This window comes from Arvicanthis niloticus, chromosome 13, assembly GCF_011762505.2.
Source record: "Arvicanthis niloticus isolate mArvNil1 chromosome 13, mArvNil1.pat.X, whole genome shotgun sequence".
NCBI classification, from domain to species: Eukaryota; Metazoa; Chordata; class Mammalia; order Rodentia; family Muridae; genus Arvicanthis; species Arvicanthis niloticus.
Window position 1 is genome coordinate 55,387,080 of NC_047670.1, and position 14,006 is coordinate 55,401,085.

Here is a 14,006-nt window from a genome sequence, read left to right on the forward strand (position 1 = left end):
CTTTCAGGTCTTAAGGGAGTTGTAACAGAAATGGCACCAAGGCACCGTGGTGCCCCACCAGGATAGTTAAAATGAGAAGGGCCTGTAATTGCTGCAGACACAGAGCAGGCGGTGTTCTGCTGTGTTCCGGGAGGTCTCAGTGGATCTTCAGAGTGGTTTTAGGATCCATTGTAGGAGGCTAGATAAACCCCAATGCTAATAACACACCCAGCTTGTCAGGAATACCCTGGGGCTTTGCTCAGAAGAAGGGTTGACTGGATGGGGCTGAGGGTGTAGCTCAGCTGGCAGAGCGATATCTTGGAATGCACAAGGCCCCTGGATTTAGTCTTCAGCACAGCAACGAGAGAAAAAAAACACAACTCAGAGCCATTGAGTTTTAGCTGTGAGTGGTGGCTCACCTGCAATTCCTGTGTTCAGGGACAGACACAGGGAGATCATTAGAGGTCACCTTGGGTTGAACAAACAAATACCATCCCCCACACAGAAGAAAGAAGGGTGGTTTGTACCCGCTTAAGCACATAGGCAAGAATAATTCTGAGTCATAAGGACCCCATACCTAGAAATGACCCAAATTGACAGTTGGGTAAGTAATAGCAGTGTGCTTGCTCGTAGGTAGGAGTCCTAAGGAATGGCTGTTTAACTCTGCAGATGGAGTTTGGAGGTGGAAAAACTTGCCCCCCCCCCCATCCTGTTCAGCTTTACAATCTTTTTAGCATTGTTACTGAATAAATCTCAGAGCCTGAAGTCAGGAAAGCATTCTGTTTCTGGCTTCTTCTTTCTCTCTGGTCTGTTCCATCGCAAAGAATTTTGCGTGCGGTATGTGATGGACCAATTGACATCAAGTTTGATTTATTTAATGGGTATTCAGTCTTCCCACAACCATGTGTGGCACAGCCCAGCGTTTCTGCAGGGGATCAAAGTGATGTCTTTATTGGAGGCAGGCGGTCCTGAGCCTTTGCGTGGCTGGTTGTAACATTTCGACTGTTAAAGGATGTTGATGGATTGTCTTCCACAAGGGCGGTGCAGTTTACGCTCCCACTAAAGGTACGGATGTCTGTTTACACCCGTTCTTCCCACACTGAGTTCCAACACCTTGAGGTGACCATTCAGATGAGAGGAGGCGGTGTTGGTATTGCTTCTATTTGCTGGGCTTTTTGTTTTTGCTTTTTGTTTTATGAGACAGGGTCTTTCTGTGTCTGTGTATCCTTGGCTGTCCTAGAACTCTGTATGTAGACTAGCCTGGCCCTGAACTCAGAGATCTGCCTACCTCTGCCTCCTAAGCACTGAGATTAAAGGTGTGTGCATGCACCACCACTCCCCTAAATTTGTTTTCCTTTTTAAAAAAATTTAAGTGAGTTAAGTAACTTTTTTGACAAATCATTTCTAGACAGGTGTACTGGCATGCACCTATAATCCCAACACTCAGGAGCTAGAAGCCATAGGATCTGGAGTTTAAGGTCATTGTTAATATAGAAAGTTCAAGGATAGCATGGGCTACATGAGACCTGTCTCAAGCAACCAGCCAACCAAGCAAACAAATAAAAGAAGAGACAACATCTTGTTATTCAGTCCAGGCTGACCAGGAACTCAACGCTTAGCCTAGGCTAGCTCCAAACTCACAATCCTCCTGCCTCAGACTCTCGAGTGCTGACATCTGTGTTTGCCTTAAGACATGGGTCTGTCTATATATATTGTGGTCCCTAATAAGGGCCCCAGTCCTGTAAAACACCATACTAGGCTCATTACTACTGTCTCAGAGTCCTCTGTTGTAGGGTTAGTTTCTGCTCATCCTTTCAATTTTAAACCTGCCTGGATGATCCCTCTTTGATCCATCTAGCTGGGTTCCATAGATAAAATCACAACAGGGATTTCATTTGTGATTATGTGGTGGGCAAAGCAGAGCTTGTGAGCAAATGCCATAGATGAGGTAATCCATGTCCAGGAAGGGAAGAGATTTTGGCCCAGGGCCATACGCTCCCTCACCTGCTGGGCCAGCGAAATCCAGTGGCTACTAATTGAGCACTCAGTCTGTCCTGTCTAAACTGTGTGTGTCCTGGTCCAGCCAGGAAGCTGGATAGTGTCTGTCCCAGGCCACAGTGGAGCTCAGGGAGCCCTGACTTAGCTCTGTGGAAGGGAGGCTCCTCCGGGGAAGGTTCTTCAAAGGAGGGAGCCATGAAAAGGGATCACAATAGACCTGTCAGGACTTTTGTGATCATAACAGAAGTGGGAAATAGTGTCTCAGGAGGGGACTACACATTCCTGGGTCTGGAGATGGTGATGTGGCCTTGGGCTAACCCTATCACAGCATGGCCTCTCTTTATCTGGTATACCTGGCAATGACCCTCCCCTGTTGCTCTTTTTTTTTTTTTTCCCGTGTGGCAGACAAGGGGATGTGGCCCTGCCCCCTTATTACCAACCAGAAGAGGATGACGAGATGCCCTTTATCTGCTCCCTGTCGGGGGACAATGGCATCATGGGCTGCCACGAGATCCCCCCACTCAAGGAACAGGGTCGAGAATGCTGCCTGTCCAAAGATGATGTGTACGACTTTGGGGCGGGACGCCAAGACCTCAACGCCAGCGGCCTCTGCGTCAACTGGAACCGCTACTACAACGTCTGCCGCACGGGCAATGCCAACCCTCACAAAGGCGCCATCAACTTTGACAACATTGGCTATGCCTGGATTGTGATCTTCCAGGTGAGAACATTCAGGCCCAGGACTGGTCAGTTGGCAGCAGGTGGCATAGCTGGCAACCTCACTCAGCAGGTAAAGCCTTGAGCTGGACTTTGCCACCCACTTCCTGAGAAACACGCTGTTGGTACAGGCTTCATCCCCCTCCCTTTGCAGGCAGAAAGCCCAAGGTTCAAAGGAAGGAAACTCCTTGTGCCTCTTGTCCAAGGAGCAAGTGGTGGCTAAATAACAAACCAAGACTTCATTTCACTTGGACCCACCTCAAAGCCCGTGCTCCTTATAGACGCCCAGGTGGGCTGAGTCCTCACCCAGGGCTCCATTGTAAGGGCTGGCTGAGCCAAGGCAAGGGCCCACCATGGTAAGGAAGGCCATTCCTAGAGGAGCAACAACTGAGGCCAGGCCCAGGTGGAGTCTGATTGGAAGAACATAGAAAATGCTCTCATGTTTTGACCATTATACCACCTTGTGCAGACTCGGTACCTACTCCATCCCTGTACTCTGGAGGGGACTAGGCAGGGTTTGTTCAGGAAACTGGGTCTGTAGGACACTGGGGGTCTTTCTTGGCCCGTCTGCCTCAGTTTTCTCCTCTTCATTCTGGGTACACTCTTCATACTGGGTGTACTGTACTGCCAGACTCCTTCCCATGGGTGCCTGACAATAAGCCAGATGCTGTGAGCAGTGGAGCCAGCTCCTGTATAGGGAGGTTTTGCTATCCTCGGAAGGAAGACGGGAAGAGGAAGGGCAGAGAAAGGAAAGGGACTCCCACTCTGCCCTGGGAAGGGCTGTATCACAGATTCAGAGCTGAACCCATGGCCAACCATTTTGGGTCTCTTGGTTGGCTGGCCCAGAAGGTAGAGGCTGCCCAGAGGGTGGAGGCTGCCCAGTGCTTTGTTACAAGCAAAGGTAAGGCAGACCTGGGGAGGCCCCAGGAAAGTCTGTCTTTCTTCAGGTGGATTCTAGTCCCTGGATGGCATTGTGGGGGACAGGCAGGGAATGGCCAGCTAACCCACACCTCAGCTCCGCCAGGGTTTCTGTCATCAGTGTTAGTGAGCTGGGGCTCCATGCTCTCTGCTTCTTCAGCTTGTGTCCCCACCCCAGGGGTGGGCCTTTGAGCAAGAGAGGACAGGGGTGTCTGCTCCCCTCCTGCCTGGCAGTGTGATGCCAGTGGGCCAGTGGCATCAGTATCCTTGGTTTTCTTACCCGTGCTGCCCGCTACCCCAGCACCTGTTGGGGTTTGTCTTAAATCCTGGTGCACAGGAGGGCCACCGTCTTAGCTTCTGCCCCTGTCCTCATGCCTGCTGCAGGTGATCACTCTGGAAGGCTGGGTGGAGATCATGTACTATGTGATGGATGCACATTCGTTCTACAACTTTATCTACTTCATTCTGCTCATCATAGTAAGTATCAGGGCAAGTTCAGGACCATGGACCACAGTGCTAGGTAGGGATGAGGAGGGAGGGGAGGAGCGATGGGCGCTTCCCCAGGGAGCCCTCAGGGCTAGTGGAGCCTGGCAGGACAGAAGGAGGAAGAAGAGGAAGAGGAGGAAGGAGAAGGAGGAGGGGGAAGGGAAGAGGAGGAAAAGGAGGAGGATGTGACAATCCATCCCCAGGAAGGGATATTTTTAAATGTAGTCAACCAACCCAGCCATTGATTGAAGGGGCTTATCAGGGCTGTGGCTGGGAGCATCCATCACCATCACATCTCCTCTGCCTTCACTTCTCGTCTCTAGCCTTTAACATCTACCCTGCTGGTCCTGCTTGTCTCTCTCTGCCTGAATCCCTAGGAAGACATTCTTTCATGGCCTTAGCTGGGGGTATAGTTCCAGAATGGAGCTTCCCAGGGGTTCCATCTGGTCCCCATTTTTCCTGGGGTAGACAAGATGCTCTGACTGGCTGCCTGGGGCTTGTTCCTGGATATGACACAGGGTAAGAGGTTGGTCTTGGTAGTGTCCCGGTGGAGCTCTGGGCAAGCCTGGATTTTCTGCAGCCCTGTGAGTGACCAGGTGATGGAGGCAGGGGTCTATCTGCCTCTATAGGCCAGCACTTCCTGTCCTTGCTTTCCATTGTCCACCTTGTCTTGCATACTGGTGGCTTTCTGCCTTAGCACACTCCACAGAGCTCAGGCTTCTGGGAGAGCTGTGTTCAGTCCCCCAACATGAAGGCTGTGTTCTCTAGCTTCCTGGTAGAGGGCAAAGGCAAGCTTGCTTCCCATGAGCAATATCCTGACTGAGGAGTCAGGACAGACTGGCTGCTGACCTGCTCCACGCCTGCTGTGATACAGCTTCAGGGATTTCCTGGGGAGCTTAGGGCCTTGGACTCAGGAGAAACCAGATGAAAGAGAGAAGGACCCAGATTCCAGGCTTTTCACTAAGTTAATTTCAATAGAATATCCAGGAAAGATGGACTGAGTTTTTGTGGTAGAGCAGGGATCCAGTCTCTGGCAAAGAAGAGCTGAGAGGTCCCAGTGACATACAGAGCCTTAGGTATCATGATAGAAAGAAGCCGTAGGGGCTGGAGGGGCCCTTTGGAGGAGGACAGGTGTGTGGGTGACTTCCTGTAGGAAGATGGAAGGCTCGGTCTTTTTCCACAGGAAGTTATTTAGCAGGACTTGAGGCAGGCTCCTCAGATTCCATGAGATGGGTCAGTGGTAATGATTAGTTCCTAGGTGACGGAGGGCTGGCTGGGACACAGCTAGGAGCCTGCATACCCCTGCTCTCCTGTAAGTGCTCAGTAAATGTGCCCGATGTTGTTGGGGACACTTGGTTCCCAAGTGCCCCTGTCTCATGACAGAGGATGCCATCAGCGGTCTTGTCGGTGTCTTTAGTCTTCACACACAGCTTCCAGTCTCTGGTTAGAAAAGTCCCGGGTCCACTTTGCTCCAGCCTCCCATTTTGCAGATAGGAAACAGAGTTCCAGGGAGACTGAGGGCTGCCTGGGTCACCCAGGGCAACCACTGTTGAACGAAGGCTAGGTAGGAGCCCCTGTGAGCTTACAGAGGGCAGGGTCTCTCTGGTTTCTGTGTCTCTCACCAGCCCAGGGGAGAGCAGCTTTCTGGGAAATGCTATGGACGAGAGGGTCATCTTTTGGTCTAAGAACCAGGGGAGGTATAGTTAGATGGAATAGTTAGATGGGATACAGAGGGGGGACCTGGCTCCACCTCCCCTTCCAAGCATACAGCCCAAGTCCAGGCAGGTGAGTAGGACTCGGGACCTTTGGGACTAGAGGGATTGTGGCTGCCCTCTTGGCTTCAGCATCTCTGTCCTACATGGGTTGGTAGTGAGGCTGGGTCTTGGTCCTGATGGGGCCTGGGCTTGGGTACAGTCCCAGTCTGACCTGGGAAGTTACCTAGGTTGTGGCTTCCCCTGCAAGGACTCAGTGATCTTTTCCTGTCCCATCTGTGTATCTGTGTCTGTGTTTCTGTCTCTCTGGGCCCCTCCATCTTCCCTGTACCTCTATCTGTCTGTTCTTACTCCCGACTATACATCTCTCATGTGCTCCCAATTCTGGTCTCTCTCTTTCTGTTTCTCCCATCCCTTCTCTTCTTTCTTTTCCTCTTCTCTCCTCTCTCTCCCCGCTTTATTTTTCTCTCCTCTGTGTCTCTGATCTGTCCTCTCCCCTCCTCCCCCTCCCCCATTTCTCCTCTTCCTCTCTCTCTCTCTCTCTCTCTCTCTCTCTCTCTCTCTCCTCCCTCTCTGTCCCCTGCTCTTGCTAACTCTTTCTCCATCTCTTTGTTCCCTTCTCCCATGGCACCCCCTTGCTGGTTCTACCCCTCTCTCTACTTATCTGTCCCCACTGTCCCTGTCCCTGTCCTTTCCTCCTGTTGGTTACAGGTGGGCTCCTTCTTCATGATCAACCTGTGCCTCGTTGTCATAGCGACCCAGTTCTCAGAGACCAAGCAACGGGAACACCGGCTGATGCTGGAGCAACGCCAGCGCTACCTGTCCTCCAGCACGGTAGCCAGTTACGCTGAGCCGGGTGACTGCTATGAGGAGATCTTCCAATATGTCTGTCACATCCTTCGCAAGGCCAAGCGCCGCGCTCTGGGCCTCTACCAGGCCCTGCAGAACCGGCGCCAGGCCACGGGCCCGGGGACACCAGCCCCTGCCAAGCCTGGGCCCCATGCCAAGGAGCCCAGCCACTGCAGTAAGTGGCCTAGACTCTGTAGCTCATGTGCCATGACCCCATAACGGCAATAGTGCAAGTGGGTCAAGCCTACTGGAATAAGACTTGTCTACATCTGTCAGATGTGGGATCCCAAAGGTTCATTTTAGACCATACTGTTTCTCTTCTGGCCTGTCCAGAACTCATCCTCTCTGTTCACTTCTTACCCCATCTCTGTCCAGTCTGTGTGGGCTCGCCCTTTCCCTGGAGAAATTCTTCCAAGTTTTGCATGCAAACTTGGGCACCATTCCCTCGAACCAATACTTGAAAGCCAAGCATTTGTTCACAGCCTTGTCAGACTAGCCTCCGTCTTTGTGGACACCGATGTCATCTCTCACTCTGGCTCCTGTGGCTGTTCTCTGCTCACTGGCACACCTGAGTAATGACATCAGGCCCCTGGCACAAGGAGCAGTACACATCAAGGCACATTGGGACCCTTGTCCTCATACTCAGCTCCTGCCTCATGTTTGAGTGGTGCTTGGCTGTTTGTGTAAGTTTGGTGTTTAGCTTAGAAAGGATGCTCTCTGGGGTGGGTATATAGTTCAGTTGCTAGTGTGTTTGCTGAGCATGTGTGAAAAATGCTAGTTCAAGCCCCAGCATGGTGGTGGCAATCATGGAGCTTGGGACATGGAGCAGGAGGATCAGAAGTTCAAGGGTGTTCTTAGCTATATAGTGAGTTTAAGACCAGAGTGGGCTCCATGAGACCCTGTTGCAAGGAAAGAGAGAGAGAGAGAGAGAGAGAGAGAGAGAGAGAGAGAGAGAGAAAGAGAATATGAGAGTGAGATTTCTTAGCTTGTTTCAAGAAATAGCCCTGAGAAAGGCAGACTAGAAATTGTGTCTTCAGTTTTCAGATGGGAAACCAAGTCCCAAGGAGATGAGGGAGTTATTTGAGTGGCCCAGTGTGACCATGTAAGACTTAGTTATATGGAGTGTCAGAGGTGTTGGGCCTTGCGGAGTATCTGTTTCTAGCCCCAAATGCACACAACCCTAAGAGGAGAGCTACCAGGGAACTCTGGGTTTGGTCTGCTTTCTCCTAGCTTCTGCAGAGAAGTTAGCAGGCCCTGGGACTGTTCCTCAGAGAAGCTGTGGAACTTGGCATGTTCTGTTCCCCTTGTGAACTTCACTACCTCGATGGGGTCACCCATCTCCTTCTCCACAGCAGGGCTCAAGGGATCTCTTAGTTTGTGACTGTGGTTGACAGTTGCTGTCTGAGGCTCTGGCTAGTGGACTCCATGCTCCTAGCTGTTTTATCCTGTCAATCGGAGAGACCAGCAAAGACCAGACAGTTGTCCATGTCCTCAGACACCAGCCATCTAGATGTGGTTCCAGGTGGCCTGAGGGCTTAGCCTAGCAGTGAAGAGGAGAGCTGAGGTCTAGGCAAGGCTAGCTCTCTTCGTCCGAGGGATGTGAGTCTAGGGAAGGCTTCTTGCTGTTGCTACTGCCCTCGAGCTGGAGTGCTGTGAAGCAAAGTTTTACACTTTTCAGTCCTCCGACTTCTCAGGACTCCATCCCATCTCCTTTTCCTGTGGTGAGGGTTGATGCAGCCTGAGAAGGGCTTTGCTCCTCCAAGGCTGCAGTAGGATGACCCAGGCACCTGGTTACTTTGCAGTGTTCAGAGGCCACTTTGCTTTCCCTCTAGTGTTTTTTCTTCTTCCTTTCTTCTTCAAGCAAAATGTGTTTATGTTACTATAATATAGGAAAGGACAAAGAAGAAACCAGCCATGTGGTGGTGCCACACGCCTTTAATCCCAGCACTGGGAGGCAGAGGCAGGCAGATCTCTTAAGTTTGAGGCCAGCCTGGACTACATAGTGAGTTCCAAGATAGCCAGGGCTACACAGAAAAAAAAAACCCTAAAAGCTAAGAGAAATTAAAGAAGAGAAGAAGAAGAAAAGAAGAAAAAGGAGGAGGAGGAAGGGAAGGAGGAAGAAGAAGAGGAGGAGAAGGAAGAGGAAGAGGAGGAGGAGGAGGGAGAGGGGGAGGTGGAAGAGGGGGAGGAAGAAGAAGAGGAGGAGAAGGAAGAGGAAGAGGAGGAGGAAGAGGAGGAGGAGGAAGAGGGGGAGGAAGAAGAAGAGGAGGAGAAGGAAGAGGAAGAGGAGGAGGAGGAAGAGGAGGAGGAAGAGGGGGAGGAAGAAGAAGGGGAGGAGAAGGAAGAGGAAGAGGAGGAGGAAGAGGAGGAGGAGGAAGAGGGGGAGGAAGAAGAAGAGGAGGAGAAGGAAGAGGAAGAGGAGGAGAAGGAAGAGGAAGAGGAGGAGGTAGAAGAGAGGGAGGAGGAGAGGGAGAGGGAGAGGGAGAAGAAGCCGCCACCACTGCTGCAAACCAGCTATAGGGAACCCTTGCCGACACCTCTTTGAAATGGTTTACACAGATCCAAGGCCAGCCCAGGGACTGAAAATCTCAGGCCTTACCCTCTGTCACCCTTCCTGCCTCCTGCTCCAATCTAGCCTGACTCTCACTGTTATGGAGGGAACTTCTGGGTGCTCCCAGGGTCTGCCTCGGTCTGGTCTTCCTCCCTTCACACAGATGGGCAGAGTGAGGAATGCCAAAGCCACTGTAGCTTCCTCTGAGAGGTGTCTTCTCCATCTGCCTGGGAACATTTGTTGAGTGACAGATCCAAGGTCAAGGTCAAAGGTGACCAACAGTTAGCATGGGCTGAAGTGTGATGAGCCTGCTATGAGTTTAATAAGGACAGTGATCTCTAGGTGGGGTCAGCTTGTTTCATGCAGTGTCCCTGGGGGAGGTAGGGACCTGGTTTGGACACTAATGCTGCCCTCTGTCTGTTTGCTTTTCAGAGCTGTGCCCACGACACAGTCCCCTGGACCCCACTCCCCACACACTGGTGCAGCCCATCTCCGCTATTCTGGCCTCTGACTCCAGCAGCTGCCCTCACTGCCAGCATGAGGCAGGCAGGCGGCCCTCCGGCCTGGGCAGCGCTGACTCAGGCCAGGAAGGCTCGGGTTCTGGCGGCTCTGCAGAGGCAGAAGCCAATGGGGATGGACCCCAGAGCAGTGAGGATGGGGTCTCCTCGGGCTTGGGGAAGGAGGAGGAACAGGAGGATGGGGCAGCCCGACTGTGTGGGGATGTGTGGCGAGAGACACGAGCCAAGCTGCGGGGCATCGTGGACAGCAAGTACTTCAACAGAGGCATCATGATGGCTATCCTAGTCAACACGGTCAGCATGGGCATCGAGCACCATGAACAGGCGAGTGAGGGTACAGGGTTTGGGCAGAGCAGAGGTGGAGAAACAGGCTGGTGCAGACTACTGGGTTCAGGTTGGGCAAGGGTGGAAGGGCATACCCAGGTCTCCCTGATTCTGCATAGAGTCTAACCCTTCCATATGGCTTCAGCACTTTGCCCAAGGCTACATTCAAGGGGCAGATGGTCTGGGGTATCTGTAGGGTTAGTGGATTACGAGTGAGGCTTGACAGTGTAGGACCCAGGGCCCACTGCTTTTCCTCCTAGGCTGCCTGGAAGTCTGCAGCCTATAGGCCACTCCTGAGGTAAGAGCCTGTCAAATCCAGGCTCTGTGAGAATGACCCTATTTCCTGGCTCCTGTCTGCTAGTCTTTTTTTTGGAGGCGTGGCTTCCTTGGTGTGCTCCCAGCCTGGTAGGGCACCCCTACTTGTCAGCTGGCTATGCCCACCCCACTGACCCGAGGTCCCACAGCTAGCCAGCAGCCTGGCTCAGACCCACTTCCTGTGACAACATTGATACCGTAGCAGGATTTGGCTTCTGAACCCCCTTGGCTTTAAAGTCATCGACACTTTGCAAAGCCCTCTCTGGTGCCCGGAGTGGGCCACACTCTTCCTGTCTCTGCTCATTTGCTCACCAAGCATGGGCTTCATTCAATTTAGTTAAATGTAGCCCCTGGGGCTGCCACCGACACTCAGTTGGTACCACAGGCTTGCCAGCTATTCTGACTTAATTAAAAAGATCTTTGGGGAGGGCTGCTGGGTGGGATCTCTGCAGGGGGGTGAAGCTGGTGAGAGGAGAGGCCTATACTTTGCCTCAAGGCCCTGGACTGTCAGAATGCAGAGACCCAGCAGGGTTTTTGCTCTTGGGGAAGGCACTGTAGGAAGAGCTGCTTTGGGAATCTAGCTCTGGTGTCTATACCCTGCTGTACCAGAGTCGGTACTGTCTCTGGCTTGTTGGAACCAGCCGGTGAAAGGCAATTTTCTCACACTTGGGAATTTAGCAAGCAGTTGGTAAGTAGTTGCTTGTTTGAGATGGGTTATGGAGTTGTTTACACCACAGTAATTGGCAGACACTACAATTTTTGGCTGTTTCCCAATTTTTTTGGGAAAAAATTTTTCCCAAAATTTTTTGACTTCTTGAACCTCCTCCAAGGCAACACCACAGGCAAGACAACTCTTCCTTTGCCCTCTAGCTTGCCCTCCGGCCAGTGGTGGTCCCTGGGTGAGTCTTCTCAGCTTCTTCTGTAGTGCCTGCCTATCTCTTGTACCGGCCACATCCCACTTGAGTGGGCTTGCTTTCCTTAAAAAAAAAAAAATGCTTTTGGCTAGATGGTAGTGCATATTTTTAATCCCAGCACTCTAGAAGCAGAGGCAGGTGGACTTCTGAGTTCCAGGCTAGCCTGGTCTACAGAGCGAGTTCAGGACAGTCCGGGCTACTCAAAGAAACCCTGCCTTGAAACACCAACAAAATGAACAAAAGCCATTTGTTTGATTACACTTTTACCCTCTGAGCACACTTTCTACATCTGCCAGGGCCTCTTCCTTTGGGACAGCAGAAGTCATGTGATGCTGAAGTCCCCACCCACCTGGAGTCCCCACCTGGTTGGAGGGTCTACCCTGATCTCCTCATCTGCAACCTCAATAGAGAGATGCCCCCCCCCCCCCCCCCACTATCTTAGGGCTCACTGGGAACCTACTAAGTCCCAGGCCTAGAGGAGCAGGGTGTCCCTGAGTCCTCACAAATTTTTCCCAAGCCAGTGTTAGTCACTGCTTCCTGTCTTCACACTTGGAAGGCCACTGCACAGAGGCTGTGTTGTTTGTTTATGGTCTGAGTTCCCACCCTGGTTCTGCGGCTGACAGACAGGGTGGTCCTGAGGAAGGCATTTGCTTAACCTAGCTAGTGTCTCTAGCTACTGATAAGACAGACCCCCCCCACCCCCCAGGACTCATGCGTGGATTCTGGTGTCTAGTAGCTATCTAAGACTCTGTCATCACTAGCAGGTCTTTTGTTTGAGTCTCCTGCCAGCAGCCTGGGTAAGTTTACCATCCACTGTCTGGAGCCTCAAAAATTAATTAAAGAAGAAGCTAGGAGGAGGAGGAGGAGGAAGCATTTTTAAACCATGCTTTTTAAAGCAGCACCGAGTGGCAGCCATTGTTCAGCGGAGCTCTGCGCAGGGCCTGTTGGTATTTTTGTTCCTCACCCTGGGCTCTCAGGCATCTCTCGGCAGGGACACTGATCCGCCCCCAGGTTTATTTTGAGCATCCCCCACTGAGGTGGCACCTACAGTGAGAGGTGGCCTAGGGTTGCAGATGGTATGCAGGAAGGAAAGGGAAGAGTATTATAGGGTCCTCCCTCAACCCCCGGCCTCCACTGGGTCTGCACCCAACCTGGGCCCGCAGAGAACTCTGTATCACTGCAAGGGGACAGGTGGTGATGTCCTGGCTTTTCATCCCTGTCTTCCTAATTATAGGGAGCTCAGTCCAGGTCCTCATGGCCTTTTGCATGGCCACTGCTGCTCAAATAACCGAGAGCTGTCACCAGGAACAATTTGTTCAGGCTCCATATGGCTGTGGATATTCCTTATCCTGATTGGCCTAGGAGGAGGTGACTGGTGAAAGGATGTTGGACAGCCAGGGACTCGAATGTGTCTCATGAAGAGAGAGACAATTCCCCCAAGAAGGGCACGGTGTGCCTTGATGGCAGAGCACTTGCCTAGCATGTCCTAGGTTCAGTTCCCATTACTGAAAAGAAGAAATCTCCAGGGGACTTGAGGAGATTTGAGAAGTCCACACCCCTTTGGTAATCTCTGATCCAGTTGTGTGACCATCAAAGGGGACAGGTCAACTTGGCTGTTGGGCTCCATCTTCGTAGAAGCCATGGAGGGTAGGCAGGTATGTGTTTCATCCCCCCTGGGAAGATAGGCAGATGGGGAAACTGAGGAAGGTGCATAGGTTGCCTAGGTGACCTGGCATGAAGCTAGCAGATCTGGGTCTGGGGTACAGAGGGCATCCATGGATAATGACAACAGAGGTGGGACCTCGGCCAGGAAGATACTTAGTCTCTTCCTTAGTGTCCCTGACTAGAGCTGGGCAGGGCCACCCTGAAGCCTCACCTCGGCCTCAGTGAAGGCTGGTCAAGGTAGAGTGGGCAGCAGAGGGGATCCCCCGAGGCTTAGGGCTGCTACCCAACTCAGGAATGTAGGATAATTTTGGTTCCAGCTCCCAAGGGAATGTGTTCAAGGCCTCATCAGTCATGGGTGACTCAAAGCTCATTGTGTAGTCCCTACCAAGTAACCTAGGTTTAAGGTGACTCTGGGTAAAGGATTAGGAGATGGTGTAGCACCTGACATTTTAACTCTGTGAGGGTCTCACAAGAGAGACAGAGAGATACCAGTATGGGTCACTGTCAGGGAGAACTTCCTGGAAGAGACAGTACTGAGGACGGATCTTAAAGGAGTGCCATAAACCATCAGCTAGAGTGACAAGTATAAGGGAGAGGCAGGGCCCAGAGCTTTCAGGAAGGATGCGTGCGGAGGGTGTGGTGGACAGTCCACAGGGCAAGGAGGGCTGTTTATCCACTGGGGACCTCAAGGACACTTCTCAGCTCAGTGGAGAGCCGTGGAAGGTGCGTAAGAAGGGAAATGATGTCTGAGGAACAAACTTTTTCTAAAATGTGTCCAGGTGATAGCACCTGGTTCACAGCAGAGGGAGGAGACATGATTCCAGAGAGGATTCCACCCTGGCCTGGTCAAGAGCAGTAACTTCTGTCTGAACCATGCATTTCTTGTGAAATGGGGACAGTATAGGCAAGATGAGAACTCAGATGACTGGGACATAGAAAGTGCTTTGCACACCTGCCTCGGGGAAGAACTTAGCTGACCCCTGCCATCTTTGTCACCATGGATTGAGGGGTTCCTGGACTGGTCCAAAGACCTTTTTGCATGTCCCTTTCATCTATCTTT

The 14,006-nt window shown here is 51.9% G+C and overlaps 1 protein-coding gene across 1 annotated transcript in view; it reads left to right on the forward strand.

Annotated features, from left to right (window-relative positions):
• Cacna1i (calcium voltage-gated channel subunit alpha1 I) overlaps positions 1 to 14,006 on the forward strand; it is a 110,061-nt gene that overhangs the window by 61,881 nt on the left and 34,174 nt on the right. Inside the window, 4 exon segments of the mRNA XM_034516566.2 lie at positions 2,383 to 2,698; positions 3,997 to 4,089; positions 6,522 to 6,834; positions 9,643 to 10,052. Of these exon segments, the coding sequence (XP_034372457.2) occupies positions 2,383 to 2,698; positions 3,997 to 4,089; positions 6,522 to 6,834; positions 9,643 to 10,052 (1,132 nt within the window).